The sequence below is a fragment of the Mus pahari genome, chromosome 14, assembly GCF_900095145.1.
Source record: "Mus pahari chromosome 14, PAHARI_EIJ_v1.1, whole genome shotgun sequence".
NCBI lineage: Eukaryota > Metazoa > Chordata > Mammalia > Rodentia > Muridae > Mus > Mus pahari.
Window position 1 is genome coordinate 46,775,435 of NC_034603.1, and position 22,782 is coordinate 46,798,216.

Here is a 22,782-nt window from a genome sequence, read left to right on the forward strand (position 1 = left end):
AAGTGGGGGTGTGGGCGGATGTCTGGGAAGCCTCACACCTGCTCTTGGAAGCTAAGAGTGCACTGTGCAGTCTGTTCCTACCTGTCCCTGTTACAACTGGTACGTGGGGCCCTACGCCCACCTGCAGGACAAAAGGGGCCATTCAGGAAGAAGCACGGAGGCTCCTCGGTTGGGGAGGAGCACTAGTATACACAGCCTAATGACGGTAAGTAGGAAGGCTCTTGGGAGGAAGGGGATCATACAAAAGGGGCGGATCCCCCGAGCTGTGACAGATGACGATCACACCTGAGTAGCGTTACAGGGATAAGGGTTGCCAAATGCTCCAACTCCATTCCTGAATGGAACTGATCTGGGAGATAGAAAGGCCTGGAGTACCCAAATACTGGGGCTTGGCAAACCAGAGGGAAAAAAAAAGACTATTAGAGTCGTCTAAAGCCCTGTGTTGAGTACTTCCAGTGGGAGGAGAAAAGCATTGATCATATACAGCCATATATGGCCAAATGCTCAGGTGTGCAAAAATAAATGTTTGTAGGAGGGAATCAATCCGTGCCTTATTGAATGAGAGTTTTTCCTTCAAACTTTCTATAGTGAGAAGGTAATTCCAGTGACGACCAGCAGGGGGTGCTGTGTGTTAAGGCTGGGAAAGGCAAAGCCAGCTGACAGATGCCAATGCCTGTGAGACTTTCCCAAATTGGCTTTGCCGTGTTCATTATTCACCAGGCAGCATCAGCAAGCAGTTCCTCTCCCTCATTCTGCAAATGTGAGAGTTCTGCTTCCTTATCTGTCTCTTGTCACTTCACAGCAGTGTGCCCCTGCACCAGTTAGTTCCCTGTACGTTCTGTAAAAGGCTAGGCAGGATGTCCACACCTCCAGGACTTTTCGCCCTCCTGCCCAGCTGCAGTGGACTCAAGCGTGTGGGGAGAAGGCACCCGGCGGGCTGGTCCCAGCAAGGGGCAGTTAGTGGGCCCACGTAGAAGACTCACCTGGGAAGATAAACTGCTGTCTATGATGAATGAAGTAGGCAGCTTTAAACAGAAGAGGAGGTGAGTCACACAGTGCACAGGCAGCGCGGGGAGGAGGGGGGTGTGGACTTGGGGGGCAGGCACTGGTTATTGGCTTAGGCGGCTCTGCCCCAGGGGCTCCGGCTCCGGTGAGAAAAGGTGGAGGCCGTCCAGGAAAGAGACCCAAACTAGGAGATAGTCAGGGCATGGCTAGCCCTGGAGTGGTGTTGCTGCACTGGAGATGGGGCGGTGGCACTCCAGCTCAGTGGTTCCCTTGCTGCAGAGCCCTGGCCAGTGCACACGGGGGAGGTGGGGAGAGAAAGCTTGGACCAGGTTTGTTCTAGAAAGATGTCCTTGAGTCAGGAGGCTCAGGTAGAACAGGGAGATCAGTGGCTTCGACAAGGTTCAATGGTGTGTGCAGAAGAGCCTTCAATCTGGCCCCGCCCGGAAACAACTTAACCTCACTGGATCGGGCTGAGTGCTGTGATTCCAGACTGAGAACCATTACGTACCACTTATGTTTTTGAGATGCTTGTTATCTTGCTTGGGCTGGTTTCAAACACATGGGCCCCATTCTCCTGCCTTGGCCTTGCAAGAAGTTGGAACTCTCGGCGAGTCTAACCTTGGCTCTACTCCATGCTAAGGCTCTGGGGCCTGAGGAGGCAGTTAACCCTCCCGGCCCCACTCAGTGCCTTTCTGCACAAGGGAGATACGTAAGCTTGCCCAGGCTTTCCTGTGCAGGACAGCTGTGAGGATCCCGGACAGCACGGGACAGGTAGGTGGTGGGAGGGGTTCAAGTCCTTCCCGGCTCCCTAGGGATTTGTCCAGGAGTCCACTAAGATCGTGGAGAGGGTGATACTTCTGCGTAGGGGATGATGGGAACCCATCTCCTTTATGGGTCATCTGTGTTAGTGGAGAGGGTCTGATCAATATAATAAAAAAGACATTTTCTGTGTCCCTTGCTTTTCAAACTGGCCCTTCTTAGGAAAACCCAAACTGGATGGTTTAGCAAAAGGGACTCGTTCAGAGAGTAAAGGCAGAACAAACAGGGAAGGAAGTTAATCCAGGGACTGTGGCTCAACCAGAGGGTGGGGTGATATGCAAGGCAGCCTTCACGGTTAGGAGCACTCCAGCCACATGCAGATTAAGTAAGGCACAAGAACAAGGGACAGAAGAGTCCTACCTCTCACCCCCCCCCCCCAAAAGTTCCCAAAGTCCCTGATGGGCCCAGAGGCTGCTTGGCCAGCTGCTGGCTGTGTATAGGGTCAGTGTGGGTCTCATTAGCCAAGTGAAGGGTTGAGGGGTGTGGTGGCACTCTGTCTTTCTGGGCTTAGAACTCCAGGGACCAGTGACGGGACACATCTGGACCCTGTAGGAGCATCACTGTGCAGCTTTTCCCATTAGGACTAAAGGCCAGATAAGCCCAGGACTGAGGCTTGACATCTCTTGCTAAGTGCCATGTAGGTAAGTGGGCCTTGCTCTGCACCCTGGCGACAGGGCAGCCCAGTGTGGCTGACCAGAACTGATGGCATAACAGGATGCAATCCTGGCCTCTTCCCGCAGTTCCAGGGCACTGTGGGCTGAGCATAGCATCTAAGGGCAGCTGGGCTCAGCTCTGCTCCTCCAGGGTTGCGCCAGGACCCGGTATCCTCACCTGCTCAGTGGAGACCATCTTATTTTAATTCCCTATGGTCTCTGGGTGGCACAGGAAGGGATGTGAGATCTTCTTTGCATAACTAGACCCAGGCACAGAACTGGGTATGCAACAGAGGCCCAATGCTCTGTGGCAGGTTTCTTGCTCCCCACTGCCTGTCACGACACTCTCAAGCTCAGACAGCAGCTCTGAGAGAGGATGACGCTGGGCAGAAGCTACCCCAAGCCCAGGCTGGCATCCCGGGTCACCCTAAGAAGCCAGGCTCTATGTACAATGCCGGACCAGCCGCTCCTCCTTCCTTAACCCCAGCGTCCTCATCTGTATGAAGGGCAGGGCATCAATCCCACACTCAGCAGATGCTCTGCCAACTCAGCTCTCGGGGGAGATCTGAAGGTATCCCTCAGGACCCAGAAAAGCCCAGAGGTATGACTGATACCTGGGAAGCTGAACCTGCTGTCCCGCTGGCCAGGTGACGGGTTGGGGGGCGTGGTGGCACTGGAAGGGTTAGATGAGGTCAGGAAAGGTGCCGGTGATGAGGGTGTGGAGGACGTAGTGGAGGATGGGTTGCTGCTGGAGTCCAGGTTCATGGCTGGAGGGTGCTCCTGCAAGACCAGAGATGTCGGGATGAGCAAGGCTGAAAGCTCAGCCCAGCAGCTGCCACCTAGGGCGTCCTCCTTCCACCCACTCCATCTCCACGGGCGGAGGCTGGAACAGGAGATCTTTGGGGGCCCATTCCAAAGCCCCAAGATTATCTGGGACTAATATATGATGGAAAGACCCTCCCCTAAAGGATCCCTGCCCATCTTTCTCATTGCCGTTCCTTCCTCTCCCTAGACGCCCATCTGAAGACCGCCTGAACTATACTATTCCTCTCCACCCTTCCGCATTGCTCAGCGTTCTCACACCCAGGCACCGTGATGGACACTTTGTCAGCTGCTGACAGCCGAGGGTGGTCTGTCAATGATGACCATCTCTCCCGCCCCAGCACCTGCCTGGCTTTGAGCTGGGTACCTTCTTAATGAAGTGAATTTATACTCTGACCAACATTTATGCAGCTTCAGACCCTCGGCAGGAAGCAAACCGAATCTGTGGTTTTGTGATCCTGTCCTAGTGTAAAGGAACTCAGAACACCCCCCCCCCCAAAAAAAAAAAAAAAACAAAACTCCGGAAGAGGCCACAGCTTGGGCCAATGTTGTCCACTGTCTTGAAGAGTTAAGAATTCCAGAGCTGAGGACTGGCAATGTGGCTCAGCTGGCATGACACTTGCCCCCAGGTCTGGTTTTGATCTCAGCCACGCATAGACTGGGCGTAGTGCTCCAGGAAGAAGTTGAGGCAGGAGGTTCAGAAGCTTAAAGTCAGCCTTGGCCATAAAGTGAGTTTCAGACCAGCCTGGGATACATGAGAGCTTGGCCCAAAAAAGGGGAAAAAAAAAATCCAGATCTAGAAGAAATTTCTAAGAGACACTCCAGGAAGTGATCGCGGGGCAGGTCTGGTTCACATCTGCTGTGACTTATTAACACCATTTCTTTAGCAAGCATGTATGGTCACCTAAATTAGATCAGGCTAGCCAGAGCTTGCCGACAGATGGTTTGCCGGCCAGGGAGAAATGTTGGGAGCCGTGGAAGGATAAAGAGGAAGCATAAAGTTCCAGGCAGGGTTTAGATGGCCTTGCTTGCTGGGAGGCCTCAGGCCCCAGAGCAGGGATGGTACTGGGCCAGAGCACAGAGCACTGGCCTCCCAGCTCCCTGCAGGAGGGGCCCACAACACCACAGCATCAATTCCTGTCCAGCCACCTCTGGCAAAAATGCAGACGGCAGGCTCAAGCCTTGGGCGGGTATGGCTTCTAGTCAGGATGAAGTGGTTTCTGGATTTTAATGACATCTGAGTACATGTGTGAATACATGTGTCTTCATGTGTCCGGAGAAACTGAGACACTTTCTCTTTACTTTCTTCCTTGTTTTTCTGAGCAGGATACACACTGATGTGGCCAGACCGGCTGATCAGCAAGGATCTTCCTGCCTCCACTTGATTGGTACTTAGGCCCACAGGTGCACCGCCGCGCCTGGCTTTCTGTTCCAGTTTTGTTCATTTCTTTTAAAGACAGGGTCTCCCTATACAGTCCTGGCTGGCTTGAGACTTGCTGTGTAGATCAGGCTGGCCATGAACTCACGGGATCTGCCTGCCTTAGCCTCCTGGGTACGGGGATTAAAGGTGTTAAGCTGTTATGACTCTATGCCTGGCTTTGAACGTGGGTGCTGGGCATCAGAATCCAGGTCCCCACAGTTACACGGAAATCACTTTATAAGCTGAGCCATCTCCCCAACCCCAGTGACATAATCAATTACCTTCTACCTATGGGAGGTGATATTTCTAATTATAACGGTGATGCAAAACGGGGGCTTTTCTAGTTATTGCGATTGTACACCAGCAGATTCCGGTCAGTAAATATGAGTCTTGGTTGGCTGTGCCCATGAGGACAGAGCCAGATAGATGGTCTGCAGTAGTCAGAGTAGACCCAGGGAACCCCAGGGTCAGTGTGGCAGCAACTGGGGAGGAAGCCCAGGCTCAGCTCTTCTCCCTGACTGGGCGTCCCATCAGGGTTCTACCACTTCTTAGCTGGGTGACTCTGGGCAACTTCCTTGACCTCTCTGAACTTCCATTTCCTTAGCCACACAGTAGATGCAGCATCACCTTTGCCAGAAGGTTACTGTGCGCATTTGCAGTGAGACAAAGGCCTGTATATAGCAGGTGTCTAATATTTGCTCAAATCTCTCGTAGACCCGCTACCTTGGACCGAACAATGCCTGGGATCTTGCTTTGAGACTTAACCAAACCAAAAGGCCAAAAGGCCCAAGAGAGGGGGTCCAGGGACACTCTGGGTTAGGTGGGCTATAGGTCTGGCCCAACGCCAGTATTTCCAAAACAGAAAGAAACTCCTTAGACAAGACAGGGCTAAACCACAAATAACAAGTTTCTCTTTTGCAAGACCTAAAGGCTGGGGTGTGCAATGCACCCTGAAACTCACAGAACTGAAGTTGGCCCTGCTGTCCAGGATGGCTGCCCTACCCCGGCACCAACTAAACATCACCTTCTTCTTTTGGCTTCCATTCCAAGGCTCCAGACCGACCCACGCCCTCCAGTCCCCGTAAGCTGCACTGGGCCTGAGCGGCAGCGGCAGCATGTGGGCTGCATGGCCCTCGGCATACACGTGACCTGAGCTAGTGACAGACACCCTTAGACTGGGTAGCAATGGCTACACTGCAGGCTACACTACAGGCTGCTTGTGCACCCAGTAACCTGCACAGATGCTTCCTGTCTAGCACATCCAGGAGACAATGTGAATATCAGAGATGTGCAGGAAGGGACAGCACTGCCTCGATCTCTGGGGACATCTGTGTCAAAAGAAATGGGGGAAGGTGGCAAAAGAAGGAGCTACAGATATCGAAGTCCGCATCCCAGTGGCCACGCATGAAGCCCTGTTATTCCCATTCCATACCATCCGTGTATGAGGCTCAGACCCCTAGAGTGTCTCAACCCCGCCTGTGCCACAGATCTCGGACTACTGCAGCATGGTGTCCCACTTCCCCACTGAGCCTGATGAGGGGGTGCTTTTGAGCGAGGGAATCCAAGGCTGGGGTTGACAGTGCTCACACGGGGCACCGCCACCTTACCTTCTTCGTCAGAGCCTTGGGAAGGGTTCCAAAATGGGGCTCTGCTGCTCTGTCCACTGGGTTGTTGATATCCGACGGGACAGACTCAGTCCTCCGAAGCCTGGCCACTGTTTGGAAAGGAGGGGGTCCGTTAGGACCGGATGCCTTGGGATGCACCCTGGTTCCTGGGGGTGGGGGAAGGGGAGCACTCACGTGGGAGGAAGGTGATCCTGCAGGCGGGAGCTTCCTTTGTGCACTTGTTATGGCATTTTAACCTGCAGAGGCGGCAGAGTCAGTACTCTGATGGGCACCCCCATTGTAGCCCAGGCAACTCTGCTGTGTCAACAAGTGTCGGCACCAAGGTGTGGGGTGCCCTGCATGCTGAAGCCGGTGTCTCTGTCCCCACAAATACCTCCCCTGCTTTTTTTTTTTTTTTAATGATTTTTATTTTATAGGCATTGATATTTTTGTCTGCACGTATGTCTGTACGGGGATGTCAGATCCCCCGGAACTGGAGTCACAGACAGTTGTGAACTGCCACGTGGGTGCTAGGAATTCCTCTGCAAGAGCAGCCAGTGCTCTTAACTGCCAAGCTGTCTCTCCAGCCCTGTCTCCTATGCTTTTAAAGAGGGAACTTCCTCCACTTGAGCAAGCTGCACACGAATCTGATCTTAAAGAATAGTTCTATAGATCAAGGACCCTGGGGCCCCCAAGGGTGTCCTCATTCAGGTACTGGTCACACGGTCTGACGGACAGTCTCCAGACAGGAATAAAAAGAGTTGGGCTCTCCTCTGGGTCTAACCAAGAACCCACAGGTCTCAGCGTCCCTGCTAATAAAACGGGTTTCAAGGCTGCTCTGCCACTGCAAGTGTAGGCCTCGGCAGGGGGGGGGGCTCAGGGGCCACCGTGTGTTGGCCACATCGGGATGGGAGCTGAGGATCTCCTTTATAACTAAATGATCAGGAGCTGTCCCCTCCGAGGCCAGGGACAGTCATCAGGACACAATCAGTCAGGCTGACCTCCAAGAGACTATTGCCTCAGTCCTGACTCGGTCACTCATGGCAGCTCAGATAATGAGGGGCCAGCTTCCCAGTAGTCTACATGGTAGATACATAGCCCGCAGAGGGCAAGTGCCTTACCCCATGCCACACAGTGACATCAGGGCAAGGGCTGGCTGGGAACTGAGACTCCAGGACACCCTCTGTAAGGTGTGTGGGCAACCAGATAGCAGATGACGGCCTGTCAGCCCTCACTGTTCCTGCTCGTGTCCCTTCCCACTGGGAACCATACACTATGACACAGCAAAGCTGGGCTGGTATCAAACCTCCATCTCTGTCCCATCATAAGGCAACTCTGCTCCCCCCCCCCCCCGTCAGGCAGCCTACCTCTTTATTACTCCTTCCGATTCCAGGAGTCCTCCCTCCCTTCCATGCCTTTGAATTTCTATCTCGATCTACCTAGAGCAGGTTCTAATGGAACTCCTCTTCCTCCTTCCAAACACACTTCAAATATCCCTTTCTTCCAAGGGATGTATCTCCTCACTCCACCTCCTAGGGGGTCGCGAGCACCTGGCATGCCCAGTGGCACTGTGACCAGTGGGTTAGAGGAAGTCCTTCCACTCCGATGTGACAGGAGGCAAAGAATGAAATAACAGGGCCGTTATAAAGGACAAGGACCTGCCCTCCCTCGCCTGTCACCTGCAGTGTTTGCACTTCACGCCGAACATCATGCTCTTCTGGCACACGTTGCACACCTGTGACAGCCACGACTTTGTGGAGAACCTGCAGGGGGTAGAAATGTTGAGTGGGGATTAGAGCTGGGCCTCTGGAACCCATCCGGGTTCCGCGTGCGTGAAGGGAGTCTTGGCCTGATCCCAGAACCACAGGAGTTCTGCACTTGGGGGTTACAGCTCCCTCCCTTGGGTATCTGGATTTCCCAGCTGCTGTCAACACCTTAAAGGTTGTGTGGTCAACCAGTGGCACCCAGGATGGCACTGGCAATCCGCATCGGTGGGGACACCCTCAGATCCAGCAGTTCTATTCTTGGTATTTATTTAACATGTCAGTCCTCGGGGCGAGATGTTACATGACATATGGGCACAGCACTGCTGCTGCAGCCTTGTGCCACAGTAAGGCTGGAAAACCATGCCCACCAGCAGGTGACCACGGTGCTGTCCCTCCACAGAGGAGCACATGCAGCTGGAAGACAGGAGCTATTTCCACACACGAGCAGCCACCTCCGAATCTCACTGCATGGCGACAAACTAAGTCCAATAGGACGGGACTCCATTGCTGATGGTCTAGCAATGGCGTGACAGCAGGCTTAGAGAGCAGTGGCAGGTGGCAGCAAGATCAGTTGGGAAAAGCCAAAGATGGCTACCAGGGTGCTGCTATGTTCTTTATCTTCATCTGTGTGTACACACGGGGGAGAGCTACAAACTCCTATGTATGCTAAAGGCTCTATGTAAATCGCATGGATTTAAAGAGGGGTGGGAGCAAAGCATGAAGCTGTAATATGTGCAGTTTTGTGGAAGCAGTGCATACACACATGCCCACACACGGGCCTGTAAACCATCCCCGAATGGATGTAAGACCTGTTTGCAGGCACGCTAAGAAGCCGGGGACGAGGGATTTTTCCCTCTTCCCTTTGAAGCCTCTTGAATTCTGAGCATAGGTATTTTCAGTCTAAATATTTACCAAAACAAAAACAAACCAGAAGGTAGACTGGAAGGAGAAATGGGATTTAAGGGGAACGGTATCCTCCAGCACAAAAGCACAAAGCCAGCCCTGGGACGCGCAGACAACCCTTTCTTTCATTTTCAGGGGAACACTCTTAACACAGCAGAACGGCTAGAGACAGCCTTTGTGCAGCGGTGTGTAACACACCCACAAGTCTCACTTGAGGATCACATCCACCTCCAGGAGTTATGTGGGTCCAGGAATCTGGAAAAAGCAACTCAGAGAGGTGGGTGGTGGTCTATCCTAGCCATGCGTGCCCCAGATCCTCTGCCCTGAGACAGTGGCTGACGGATCCTGGCAAGGACAAGACTCCAAGCAAAAGGCTGTGCATAAGGGCTCAGGCTCTGCTGCTGTGCCGGTGACCTCAGATGCACTATTCAACCCTTGGGAGCTAGAACTCCCCCTTGGGTGAGAACTTGAGGCCAGTATCAGCACAGCTGGAAAACAGCCCACAGTTTCCATGGAAACCACAGGCCCTGGTAAGTTGCAATGCCCTTGAGCCCCTGACAGTGTTCCCTGCTGTGATTACAACAGACTTTAGCAGGGACGACCAGAGCGCAGGCAACCCAAGGTACTGTCCTGCAAGCCGTCCAGAACCATGTGGCTAGCACACTCGGCTCATGAGCATGGAGGTCAGACCGCTGGATGGTTCTTACCAAAGGTCTCCAGGGGCCTCTTTTATATGTACACACATCAACCTCTGGGAATGTTAAAATCCAGATTGTTGCTGGACACCTTTAATCCCAGCAATTGTGAGCCAGAGGCAGAAGGATCTTTGGGAATCTGAGGCCAGTCTGTCTACATAGTAAGTCCAGGCCAGCAAGGGCTACACGGTTAAATCCTGTCTCAAAAATAAAATAAAATAAATCCAGACGGCCTGTGGGCAGCATTGAGGAACATGGATTTTCAACACGCTCCATGGAGGACCCTAATGGCCTTAGGACCTGCATGGCATGAGGTAAATGCGGAAAATCCGTGGCTTCTTCCCATGACTGTGGTCCTATGTCTCTTGAAGACAAAGCGCTGACCCTCAGCAGGATGAGATGAAGACCCAAGTGGGACCAGAAATTCCAAAAGGTGTCTGGTTAAATACAAGAGCTCAAGCTTTGCCATAAGACAAGCAGATAGGTCAGAGGCAAGGAGCAACCAAGACAGACCCAACAGTACCCTATGGAGCCCAGGTCAGCTCTGTACTTGCCCACGACTGAACCTACCTGTGTGTCACTGGGAGCCCGATATCCCTTCGTACCAGCTGTGGGGATCCATGAGGGAGTTCTGTGGGGGGAAAGAAGCCAAGTTGGATGAACAGGGGAGGCTCTGCAGAGCTGACCTCTGCTTGCGAGCTTCTAGCTCAGAGATCACAGGCTAGATGGGGCTTGATGCCCTGTTCCACAGCACAGAAACACATCACTGAATCAATACCCATCACACAGAGATGGGCCAGACCCTGCTAGAGCAGGAGGCCGTGGGGTCACCCTCACATTGGGTCCCTGCCTAGCTCTTCAGGTGGCACACTTGCCTACATGGCCAGTCTGCTTCGGTGGGAGGCAGCGGAATGCAAAGCTGAGAGACTCTCATGTGCATGCCAGTCTCTGGCTCCCCTTCACTGGGCTTTAACCTTTAGGACTCAATTCTGGCTAATCCTGGTTAAACTGGTGGACACCTGAACTCAGCACAGGGCACAGGGCTAGTCTGCCACACAACTCCACCTGCGCCCTTCCAGTCAGCAGCACCCTGGGGATAGTCCTTGGTGATCACGGAAGAACAAGGAGACTGCGTGGCTCTTCCAGGCCATCCCTTGAGCCTGTAAGGGAGACCCCCTGCTCCCCTTTCTCTGCTGAGGAGGACCACAGGCTTGGAGGGTCCCCCTGCTTACCGTATGCAGGCTCCCTGAGAGCTCCTTCTCCTTAGATGCCTTCCTCTAAGAGCAGACATACCCTGCTCATGACCTACAGCCTAAATGACCGACCTATGCCCCATTCTTCTGTGCCCAAAGAAGATTCAGGGACCCAGAACTCCCCAGGGCTGATTGGTAGACTACTGCAGGCTTTTTGTTTGGTAAACAGGGTGTGGACTTTTATCCAACGTATCAAAGGGCTCTATACCCCCCAAAAACCAGGATTACAGTGCTCAGGTGACAAATGTCTCACCCCTCAAGGGCAGCTACTGTCCCTCTTCCTAATGTTCTTTCACACGGCTGGTACTAACGGCATGCTAACTCGTCTAAGGCCGGGTACCACAGACCTAACAGCACAAGGAGGACCCCCGGCCCACACCAAACAAGGAACTGTGATCGTGACAAAAAGGCCTCTGCTGCCCCCCTGACAATAGGGAGCCTACAGCTCTGTCACCAGCGGGGAGCCCAGAGCTCCGTCACCACCAGTGGCTCTCTGGCACATCCTCCATGAGGCTGTTTGCCCCTCAACTTCCTCCTGGGGCCAACCTCACTCAGTCTGCGGCCAAGGCTGTCAAAAGACAGCACCATGAGAGGTGTGAGCTGGCAGCCGAGAGAAACTGTAGCAAAGGGAGCGGCCAGCCATGAAGCTCCGGGCCTGGCCTCCGATTTGTCGTGTCGGCCACAAGTATGCAGCCTTTTGTGCCAGGCAGCATGGCTCTGGGTCCAGATGGAATCCCGGTTCTGGGAGCCCTACAGACTCAGCCACCACAGACTCCAGAGAATGAGTAGTGATGGTCAGAGATGCAGGCTTTGGGAATGGCCCTAGAGAGAGAAGTACAGGTACCTTCTCCTCCTTCCGTGCCTTCCTGGGATGGTGCAGGAGCTCCCTCCAGGACTGTCGCTGCCTGCCAGGCCCTGCCTGCCATCTCTCCCCAGGCCTCACCCCAGACACGGTTACCATCTAGCTAGTAGAAAAACAAGTCGCTATTTCACTGAGAAAACCCTAGCCATCCCTGGGGCGCTCAGACGGCCAAAACCAGACTCAGGAGGCCCAGCTCACCCCTCTGCTGAGAGGCACAGGACCCCACAGTTTGTGAATGTGTGTGAGACCCTGATCCCAGTTGGAGATGGAAGGGAGGAAAGCGGGGCTCCAGGGTGGCCTGGGCCTCCTCCTTTTCTTCTGAGACTTGTATTCTCGGGGTTAGAGCTGTCTCTAGGAATTCCTGTCTCCTAGGAAGGGGAGTCCTGAGCCATGAGCAGGGTCCAGCTGGAAGATATTCCCACCCAGAGCACAGCTCACTGAGGCAGCTCAGACGGCAGAAGCAGACACAGGGGTCACTACATCGATGGCAAGGTGGAGCCAGGCTTGGGGCAGGGCTCATGAGGGTACTTTCAAAGTCTACTTCCCCTGGGCTGGGCTAGGGCCAGCCTGTCATTTTAAGGCCAGCTGTCTCAGAGCTATTTCACGAAGTGGCTGCCGACACTTTTGCTTCTGGACTATATGGAACAGCCAACGGGCTAAGGTGCGCTCAGAGAAATCCACTCTGAACGGGGACATCGACTTGACCTTGACTCCCGGTGGCAGAAGGGATGAAAATGAATTGTTCTTACCAAACCTGGAGAGACAAAAAGGAGGAAAGGGATGATGTCACCACATTGGCTCAGCCTGGGCTTGGAAAGCTACCTGGTTATAGAGCAGGCCAAGGGCTGGGACAGGGACAGAGACCTAGCCCTGGGTAGGCCTTGCTAGTCACCCAACATAGCATGGGTTACTCCAGAGAATCCAGCCACTGAAGGATTGAAAATACTGGAAAGGAGTCGGGGATGTGGTTTCATGGTAGAACACTCACCATATCTAACCACACAAAAAGGAAACAGTTGGGGTTAAAAAAACATTACCTGTGGCTGTACTGAACATGTACCTCTTCTCTTATCTTTATTTCTTAACCAATAGTAAAACAACTATTTAAATAGCATTTACACATGGTCCAAAGGCCATAAAAGTGTGCCTTCCTCCCTGCCCCCACTACGAATAGTCATACTAATGGAAGCGACCTGACTTAGGAACCTTTCCCCGGCTGTATAACTTGTGTAACTGGCTGTATACTGCTGTATAACCTGGTCAGCACATCCCTTCCGGTGGACATTTAGACCATTGTGGGTCTTGCTGTTTTCCCTGGGTGAGGCTTCAGGTACCTGGCTCTTTGCCATGGTGTTCCTTTTCTAGAGGATTCCCAGGGCCTTAGTGTCCCTCCTGGCTTTGTGTGTGCATGAAGCCTGTGCTGGGTCCGTTATGTGTCAGACCCTGGATGGCTGAGATAATGTGCGTTATGGAGCAGAAACCCAGGAGCCACCTGTATTTTACTGCCCATGCACAACATCTAGAACTTACTGTTTGATCTGCCAGTGACCAAGTAAGCAATGTCCAGACAGGCTACCCTCTGAGAATCAAGTCTGACATTTGAGGCATTGGAGATACCGGGCCTGTTTGTTACTGTGGCTTAGTCTAGCCTATCCTGACTGATACATGGCACCATTTTATACGTGTGTGTGTGTGTGTGTGTGTGTGTGTGTGTGTGTGCAGTAAGAGATCTGTTGGGATTCAGTCCAATTGCATCAGAGGGATGGACACCTATTTTTGTTCTCCATACTTCTATGTGGGTTGGCTTTATCAGTCCTTTTTATGTGCCTAAGAGGGTGCCACAGGGCTGACTCACTTCATCGGGGCGACGTCGTCGATTCGGTTTCCCAGCTGGGACTCATGGGACTTGCTCCGTGTGAGGGTAGGGAAGCTGGGGAGCAGCTGGAAGACCTTGCGGCTTGGCGGCGGGGGTGTCCTTGGTGGCTTCAGCTTGGCGTGCCGTCGTAGCTGGGGTGTGGTAGGGGGCGTGATGAAGCTGTGCAGGGCCCGGGGGGTCAGCCGGCCGCTGGTGTGCAAGGGGATACAGGAGTCCGAGAGGCCCTCACTGAGGCCGGGGACCGGAGAGTCTGAGGCAGGCAGGGCGGACACGGAGATAGAACGGGGTCCCTGAGTGCTGGCACCCGCTCTGCCCAGTGCGGAAAGCATGTCCACAGGAGGCCCCGAGCTACTGTCTCGTGCATCTGCCGAACTCCAACCTGAGTCCACTTTGGGCTCCCCTCCTGTGGGCCAAGGAGTTGGTCAGAAATACAAGGAATTCAGGGGTGCCACTACTATGGGAAAGCATGACACTGTGATGCAGGTGACACCATTACTCAGCAGCAGGCTCTGCTTCGAGCTTCACCTTCTGTACCCACCAGCACCTTCCATGGCACTCAGCTGACACCAGGCTAGGAGCACTGATGTCACACTCTCTGCTGTACTGAGGAAATGTTGGGTCGCCCACCCCAAAGTGGGGCCTCAGAAAGGGGAAGAGGTGGCAGCTCCCATTTAAAAAAAAAAAAAAATGCTGCGGTGTGTGAGCTAGGGAAAGCTCTTCCTTAAGAACATTAGCTGGGTGGGAGGTGGCACACATCCATGATCCCAGTATTTAAGGGGGTAAAGGCAGAGGGAATCTGAAGCTCAAGGCCACACTTGACTCCATATCGAGTTCAAGGTCAGACTAGGCTGCAAGAGACCCTGTTTCAAAAACCCTAAAGCAAAAACAAAAATCTTCAAACATCAGCTGGGTGTGGTGGTGTGTGCCCAAGAAGACCTTGCTCACAGAGGGAAACGAAGCACACAAACATGAAACAGAAGTCAGGTGTCACCCGGGCTTGGTGTCACCCATCTGTAATCACAGCACGCAGGGAGCTGACACAAAAGGAGGGTGAGTTCAAGGCTAGCCTAGACAACAGGCCTGACACAGGCCCAACAGTGAAAAGCACGCCCGACCTTTAGTGACCCCCAGTTCATTTCTCCATCACAATAATCCTGTTAGAGGGGCAGCCTTATTGTACAGACGGGGACTTGAGGCACAGGGAGGTCGAGGGTGGGGTGGGGTGGGGCTGACTCTTCAGCTCATCCCTGCTGTGACCCGGCTGCAGTGCAAGCAAGATGCTCTGTTTTCAACCCTGGTGGCCAGTGAAGAAGTCATGTGGGATGTTGGGAAGCCCACAACCTGTCACAGAGACACAGGGACCTCACAGCTGAGTGAACAAGAAAGGAAGCTGTGGAAATTTCCTTCCCCAAGGCTGTGTCCTGGCACAGTGGACCCCAGACATCCCAAGTACCGCAGACACTCAGATGCCGTGAACAAAGAACTTAGGCTCTATGCTTTCGGGGGAATAAAATAAATTAGCTGGGCATGGTGGCATACCCGGCAGAGGCAGAGGCAGGTGGATTTCTATGAGTTTGAGGCCAGCCTGCTCTAGACAGGGAGTTCCAGGCCAATGAGCACTACACAGGGAGACCCTGTCTTTAAAAAGAAAGGAAGAGGGCTGGTGAGATGACTCAGTGGGTAAGAGCACCCAACTGCTCTTCTGAAGGTCTGGAGTTCAAATCCCAGCAACCACATGGTGGCTCACAACCATCTGTAACAAGATCTGACGTCCTCTTCTGGAGTGTCTGAAGACAGCTACAGTATACTTACATATAATAAATAAATAAATCTAAAAAAAAAAAAAAAAGAAAGAAAGAAAGAAAGAAAGAAAGAAAGAAAGAAAGAAAGAAAGAAAGAAAGAAAGAAAGGAAGAGGGGGAAAAAAAATATAATGCCAGGCGCCTCCCCTTTCAACCTCAGGAGGCTGGAGACGAAGCAGGCAGCTCAGATCTCTTAAAGGAGCCCTGCCTCCACTCCTTAGGCTCCTGTCAGTGTCTTCTCCGGGCAGTAGTGAGAACATTAGGTCAGGGGTTGGAAACCATGTCCAAAGGCAGATGTAAAGTGCCTATGAATAATCCCAGGCGAGATTGTGGTACATGGCCCGGGATAGCCCTGTGTGCACTCTCCAATCAGAAGCACGTTTTCTCTAACTATGCAGGGCTCAGGCCCCACTGGTACCAGAGTGGCTTTGTGAGCAAAGAACTGAAACTGCTCATGAGGACAGGAGCGAGAGAGAAGCCGTTTAGGGAGGGAGGTGGAATGCAGGAAGCTGGTGGGAAGGGCTGGAGCAACACAGATGCCTTCCTGTACTTGTCGGAGGCACAGAGGCGCGGCACACAGGGCCTGAACTGAAGGCAGGCTAGGATTCCTAACAATGGCTGAAACTCTTAAGGTCAGACTGGCCGGAACAACTGGGCTCCAAGGCCCCGGGGACTCTGAGAAGGCTTCCTAGGGGCCAAGACCCACTATATTTTCTAAACAGCCACACCAAAGCTACCTCCAAAACCCTGAAGCACACCACCCCTATCTATCCCAAGGTCGACTCTGGCAGAAGTCCCATCTCCCAAGGGAATCCCGGCAGGGCCTGGGAGCACAGGCAGAATCAGGGCCTGGGAGCACAAGCAGACTCGGGGCCTGGGAGCACAGGCAGACTCGGGGCCTGGGAGCACAGGCAGACTCGGGGTCTGGGAGCACAGGCAGACTCGGGGCCTGGGAGCACAGGCAGACTCNCTGGGAGCACAGGCAGACTCGGGGTCTGGGAGCACAGGCAGACTCGGGGCCTGGGGAAGAGCAGACATTGCTTACCCAGGCTGGGCACCTTCCGAAGGCAGGTGAGGGCTTGCTGTAGGCGGCTGCACTCTTCCGTGCTGGCCCCCCAGCATCGCAGCATCTCCTTGGCTTTGGCCTCGTCCATCTCCAGCAGAGCATCCAGTGTGAGGTCTTGGGGGATCTCCTGGGGGACACAGAGGGAGAAAGCTGAGGGAGCAGTGCGGGAGTCTCGGCCCTCCCTCCGCTCTGAGGACAGGCTTCCCAGCTGAGTGGCAGGGGCCAGCTGCTCTCTCTGACAGCCTCTGACTAGAAGCCACACTTGTGGGGGACAGAGCTCTCTCACTCCCCCTCCTCCTGTCAGGGTGGCAGAGACAGCAGCTGAGCGGAGTGCCACCTTTGGGTTGGAGATGAGGGGACGAAGAAAACACCAGAAAGCCCTGGATGGGGCCTCGAAGCCTGTTAGTTTGTTTATTTTAAATTCTTTGGTATGGAAAAGTTAGGAGTTATGACATCTTTGGAAGCGCTTCTAAACTTGATTGTATTGCTTTTAACAAGGATAAAACAACCAAACCAAACCAAACCAAACAGCACTTACTGACTTGTATTTAAGCCGGTCAATGCAGGTCAGCTAGACTGGCCTGTTTAATCCCTTCTTATTGGGAGGCGGAAGCTGGAGGAACCTAAGTTCAAATCCTGCCTGGGTTAGGAAGTGAAGTCAAGGCTGGCTAAGGTAACTTAGTGAGACCTTGTCTCATAATAAAAAGTGAAGGCTGAGGCTGTAGTCCAACTGGCACAGTGTGCCCAGGACGCACAAAGCCCCAGGATCTAGTGATGCGCAAACCCGTGCCTGTAATTCTAGTTCTTGGGAAGTAGAGGCCAAAGGATCACAAGCACACAGTCATCCCTGCCTTCACAGGAACTCTGAGGCCAGCTTGGGTTACATAAGACTGTCTAAAAAGGAGGTGGGGGTTGGGGAAGCAGACCTGGCTGTGTAGCACAGTGGTAGAGAATTTGCAGGTCACTGGAATCACATTACACGTGAAGAATGAGCCTTAGAGGGTGACACTGATGAACAAAATGTCTTGCGGGAGGTGGGGGTGGGGCATTAAGTTAAAGTTTGCCTGCCAACCTGAGTTCAATCCTCAGAACCCAGAAAAGGTAGGAGGAGAGAACTTGACTCCACAATGATGTCCTCTGTCCCTGTACATGTGCACTGTGGTATGCACATGTGGGCCAGCAACACGGTTTAGCAGGTAGGGGTAAGGTGAGGACAAGCATGACAACATGAGTCTCATTCTTGGATCCCATAAGGCTGTAATTGCTACATGTATGCTGTGGTATGTGAGTATCTGCACACACAGAGATATATGCACACTCACAATCTCCTCAGGGGGTAAAGGGGACAGTGGCTAGGGAAGACTTTTAAGGCTTTCGTGTTGGAGGCTGGAGAGATGGCTCAGAGGTTAAGAGCACTATCTATTCTTCTAGAGGTCCTGAATTCAATTCCCAGTAACTACATGGTGGCTCACAACTATCCATAGGATCTACCTGCCTCTGACTCTCAAGTGCTGGGATTAAAGGCACAAGCCACCATGACTGACCTTAGAAGAGATTTCTTTTTTATCTTAACTTTTATTTTATGTGTATGGATATTTTGCCTGTTGTGTCTGTGTTCTGTGTCTGTGTTCCATGTCTGAGCGGTACCTGCAGAAGCCAGAAGAGGGCGCTGGATCCCCTGGAACCAGAGTTATAGACAACTGTGAGCTGCCGTGTGGGAGCTGAGAACTGAACCTGCGTCCTCTGGAAAAGCTGCCAGTCCTTCTAACCACTGAGCCATCTCTCCAGCCCCCTTCAAGAGTTTTGAGTCTTGTGGGCATCACCTCTTGGTGCCATTCCTGACAACATTACATAGCAACACTCAAGAGCCCTTCAAAAGCAAATGGCTTTCTTTGGTTAACTGCCATAGAGCCTGTGTGAAAAGAACTCAGGCAGACCTTGGAGATGGAGGGTCACCCACCCGAGGAGAAATGTGTGAGGTCGGTAGGCTGCTGACACCCAGTGAGAGACCAGAAGCTCAGGCCTGAAAGACACTCCCCAAATGCTTTGACTAAGCAGCTTGATGGAAATGAACTAAAGGCTTCAGACAGTGCTCAGAATCCAGGGCCCCTGTCGCCTGCTCTTGCTTCTCCCATGCTTTGGGGAGACGCCTTCTCTGGAATGTCCTTAGCTGCGTTAGCCACAGGTAACACACCACTGCCTCTGCCCCTCCTAAAATTCCTACATTCATCTCGGAAAAGACGACTAGGGACTGGAAGCCACTCGCCTTTCCTCTTCTCTGCAAGATGATGTTGGTCCCTTGGGCTCACTTAAATTCCAAAAGCATCACTTAACAGGAAGAAGCCTTTTCTGTCCCTAAGAACCTCTGGCCACTGGGGACAACTGCACTGAATTTGTGTGTGTAACGTTCTTGTGGATTTTCTCCCATTCAACCTTTGACAATTCACTCCGAGGGACTGTTGTAAGGTGGAAGGAAATTCCTTCTGCCCTTAAAGTCACAAGAAACTGGATTCTAGCCTGGTGGTGGTGGTGGTGGTGGCGGTGGTGCACGTTTTTAATCCCAGCACTTGGGAGGCAGAGGCAGGCAGATTTCTGAGTTCGAGGCCAGCCTGGTCTACAAAGTGAGTTCCAGGACAGCCAGGGCTACACAGAGAAACCCTGTCTCGAAAAACAAACAAACAAACAACAAGAAAAAACCACCACCACCACCACAACAGAAGAAATTGGATTCTGCCACGGGCTTAATTTACTTGGAAATGGATTCTTTCCTCAAAGCTTCCCCAGAAGAGCCTATCTAGCCTGCCTGGCATCTCATGTGGCTTCGTAAGGCTCTATGCAAGGGAGATTGCAACACCGGCCTGGGGTTGGATCCCTCACCATCCTCCCACTGAAGAGCTGGGAACTTACACACGGGCAGTGCCTGACATTGCTCAACAGCACGAAGCACTAGAAAGCTAAGATAAGCGTGACCATTGAGTTAGACTGACTTCAGAGTTGAACCTTTCCTCCCACCTTAGGAGTCCGAAGATCCAACGGATCACATCTCTGGCCTCTAGGGCTTATAGTGCCCACCTCTGCTGGGGGTTATGGGAGCTGAGCAAGAAAGTAATCCCTATGCACTAAGATACAAACAACACCCCCAAGGCTGGACCAGCCAGTCGCTGTCTTCATCTTCTTCCACATTCTTAATGCCTTTTAACACTTTCCACAAGTGCAGTACCTGGGGCTCCCACCTATCCCAGATCAGTAAGTCTAGAGAGCCTGAAGGATTTCAAGGGTCCTGAAGGCAACCTGGATCTAGTTTTGCTTGTTTCCTTGAGGCAGGGTCTTATACTATATCCCAGCTGGGCTGCAAGCGATTTTACAGAAAGCTCAGGCTGGCCTCCCAAGTCCTCTGGCTTCAGAGCCCAGTGCTGCACCACACCCAGTTCAGATTCCATTTCAAAAGAGTAATCTCCCTGTTGGTGCACTTGCAGGGCTGTGTACCTTAGACTCAAGGGTCAAGCTGAACTGACTGAGTCCTGGAGACTCCCGCGGGCCACATCTCTCCTCCCATAGCACTTGAGGCAGGTGCCTGCAACTCCGCAGGGGCTCCGGCCAGACTCTCAGTACTGTTTACAACAGTTCCCACCACAATGAGAAAGAAATACACAATGCCAAGAACGACCATCAGTGGTCAGAAAAACTCTTGGTTGTCAGAAATCCTTCCACTCCATCACATGAAAACCCACAGGAAACCGCTGTGGAGGGCGGGACAGGGAGGAGAAACTGATAAAAAAAAACCAGTTCACACACAGGAGCTTCTCGCCTGCCCACCGGTCTTCCTTATGTCCCCAGCAACTGTTCGTCATCACAGAGCAGCCTGGCCATCCTTCCCCTTTGTTTTGCCATGGAAAGCAGCTTGATGAGATTGTTGGGTCAGGGACGGGTGACCTTTACCTCCACACAACTGCACTCATGCCTGTGCACCTCCCTTTTATCCCCTCTTCATCAACTACACTGTAATGGTTGTATATGCTCGGTCCAGGGAGTGGCACTATTAGAAGGTGTGGCCCTTTTGGAGTAGGCATGGCCTTGTTGGAGTAGGTGTGTCATATGGGTGTGGGCTTTAAGACCCTCATCCTTGCTGCTTGGAAGTCAGTCTTCCACTAGCAGCCTTCAGATGAAGATGTAGAACTCTCAGCTCCTCCTGCACCATGCCTGCTTGGACGATGCCATGCTCCCACCTTGATGATAATGGACTGAACCTCTGAACCTGTAAGCCAGTCCCAATCAAATGTTGTCCTTTATAAGACTTGCATTGGTCGTGGTGTCTGTCCACAGCAGTAAAACCCTAACTAAGACACACACCCTTTCAATTTTTCAAACAAAATAATTATAGTCATTACCACCACCCATTTGCTAGGGTAATATGTCCACTGCTTTGTGTATGCTATCTCTACTGGAACCGACGCAGGAAACCCACGCTACCCGGTCCATCTGTTAAAGCTCCAGGAGTTCACATGACTTAAATAGCAGCCTGTCAGATGCAGGGGCTCCTGCCGCTGTGTCACGATGATGGCTGCTAAGCTGGAACTTGGAAGCTCCCTTCTAGGGGAGAGGGCTACTTCAAAATAACCAACTTCTACTTGTTGTGTTCTATAAAAGGGCAGTAGAATGCGTCAGGAGGGAGCACCTCAGTGGGCTGGCCACGGTGTTTCCAAGGAATCACCACCATGTGACAGGCCTTGTACAGAAGCAAGCTGACAGTGAAGGGAAGGGGATCTGGAAAGGAGTAGAGGCAGAGAAAGGAGGGAGCCAGAGAAGGATGGAAAGAGAAAGGAGAGAGGAGGCGGCCAGCCTGGAACACATGGGAAAGAGAGATAGGAGTTGGAGATGGAGAGCGAGGATAGACAGAGAGACAGACAGGTACACACACAGAGAAAGGGGGAGAGAGGGGAAGAGGGAGAGAGGGAAGGAGAGAGGGGGAGAGAGAGAACACATACATAATGGGGATAGCCAAGAAGTTCTTATACCCCAGGTTGGCTTACACCTGGCAGGCAGCTACGCAAGCTGTTGCTAGGTAGCTGTTGGGTAGAGCCTAGAGGAACCACCAACACTACCTACGTTTCAACAGAACCACTCAGTAACATGGAAGGCCCTTTGTTCTTTATCCAAGGGAATTAACTTTCCTGGAAAAAGAGAACTAAAATGTTTGCATCCTTTTCTTTAATACATAAAAGGAAAGTAAAAAGAAGACACGATTTTTCCTATAGCTTCAAATTAGCCAGAGGTGTCCCTTGCTCCTCTGAAGCCTGGGGATCAATCTGCTCCTCCCTTGAATACGGCAGGAGCGTAGCGTTTCTAGTCCTCTCTCACCTCTGCTCTTCATGATCTGATTCAAAACAGTGCTAGTAGATGGGCAAGATCACAGTGGCAGGCAGTGGGGATGCTGGAGAGGAGAGCCACCCCACAGCCCTCGAAGTGCTGTACCTCCACCACCCTGCCCCCCGACTCCAGCATGGGCCACTCAGCGCTTCTGCCTGGCTTCTAGGGGCATGGATACACACCCCCACACGGATGTATCAGACTACTTAGCACTCCATCTACACCAGTCTGCCACTGTCACTTCTGAGGGACAGTTCTTTCTACCACTTAATCTCTGTGGCATAAGGAGGCAGATGGGGAACTGGAGGGGGGAACCCTAGTCCCCAGAAATGCAGCAGTGGAGTTATCTCTATACCCATCCTTTAATGATTAGATATTTTCTGCCACAAACTACAAAGCTAACCAGAAACCCACCCACTGCTCTCAGTGCTATGGAGAAAGCCAGGAAGGGTGCCAGAACTCCCAGCATTAAAAGCAAACAAACAAAAACAAAAAACAAAACTAAGCTAGGCTCGGCGTGCCAAGCCTGTTACCCACAACTGGGAAGGCTGAGGCAGCTGGGTCGGTACCTCAAAGCCGGGTGTGGGTACATAGTAAGTTTGAGGCTGCATAAGACCCTGGTTTGTCTGTCTGTCTTCTGTCTGTTTAAATAGCAAAGGCATTTTGGATTATCTTTGAATGGTTGTTTCCACTTGGTGGTAACTAACTCAGATGAGAAGGGCCTGCGGAGGTCGTGGTGGCAGTGGCATCAGCTGCAGCGGTGGCGGCTGCTGTTGCTTCTTCTTCTTCTTCTTCTTCTTCTTCTTCTTCTTCTTCTTCTTCTTCTTCTTCTTCTTCTTCTTCTTCTTCTTCTTCTTCTTCTTCTCCTCC

General features: G+C 52.4%; 1 protein-coding gene across 5 annotated transcripts in view; it reads right to left on the reverse strand.

The window, feature by feature from the left end:
- Positions 1 to 22,782, reverse strand: part of Ksr1 (kinase suppressor of ras 1) — a 128,912-nt gene that overhangs the window by 16,182 nt on the left and 89,948 nt on the right. For 3 of the 5 annotated variants that reach the window (XM_029546029.1, XM_029546026.1, XM_029546030.1), the window contains exons 3-11: positions 16,525 to 16,672; positions 13,658 to 14,081; positions 12,552 to 12,556; positions 10,258 to 10,318; positions 8,003 to 8,086; positions 6,519 to 6,580; positions 6,327 to 6,433; positions 3,092 to 3,257; positions 984 to 1,025 (exon numbers count right to left, since the gene is read on the reverse strand). In XM_029546029.1, coding sequence (XP_029401889.1) covers positions 984 to 1,025; positions 3,092 to 3,257; positions 6,327 to 6,433; positions 6,519 to 6,580; positions 8,003 to 8,086; positions 10,258 to 10,318; positions 12,552 to 12,556; positions 13,658 to 14,081; positions 16,525 to 16,672 — 1,099 coding nt within the window. The remainder of the gene's footprint in view (positions 1 to 983; positions 1,026 to 3,091; positions 3,258 to 6,326; positions 6,434 to 6,518; positions 6,581 to 8,002; positions 8,087 to 10,257; positions 10,319 to 12,551; positions 12,557 to 13,657; positions 14,082 to 16,524; positions 16,673 to 22,782) is intronic. The other 2 variants (XM_021212990.2, XM_029546027.1) reach the window with 1 other exon arrangement.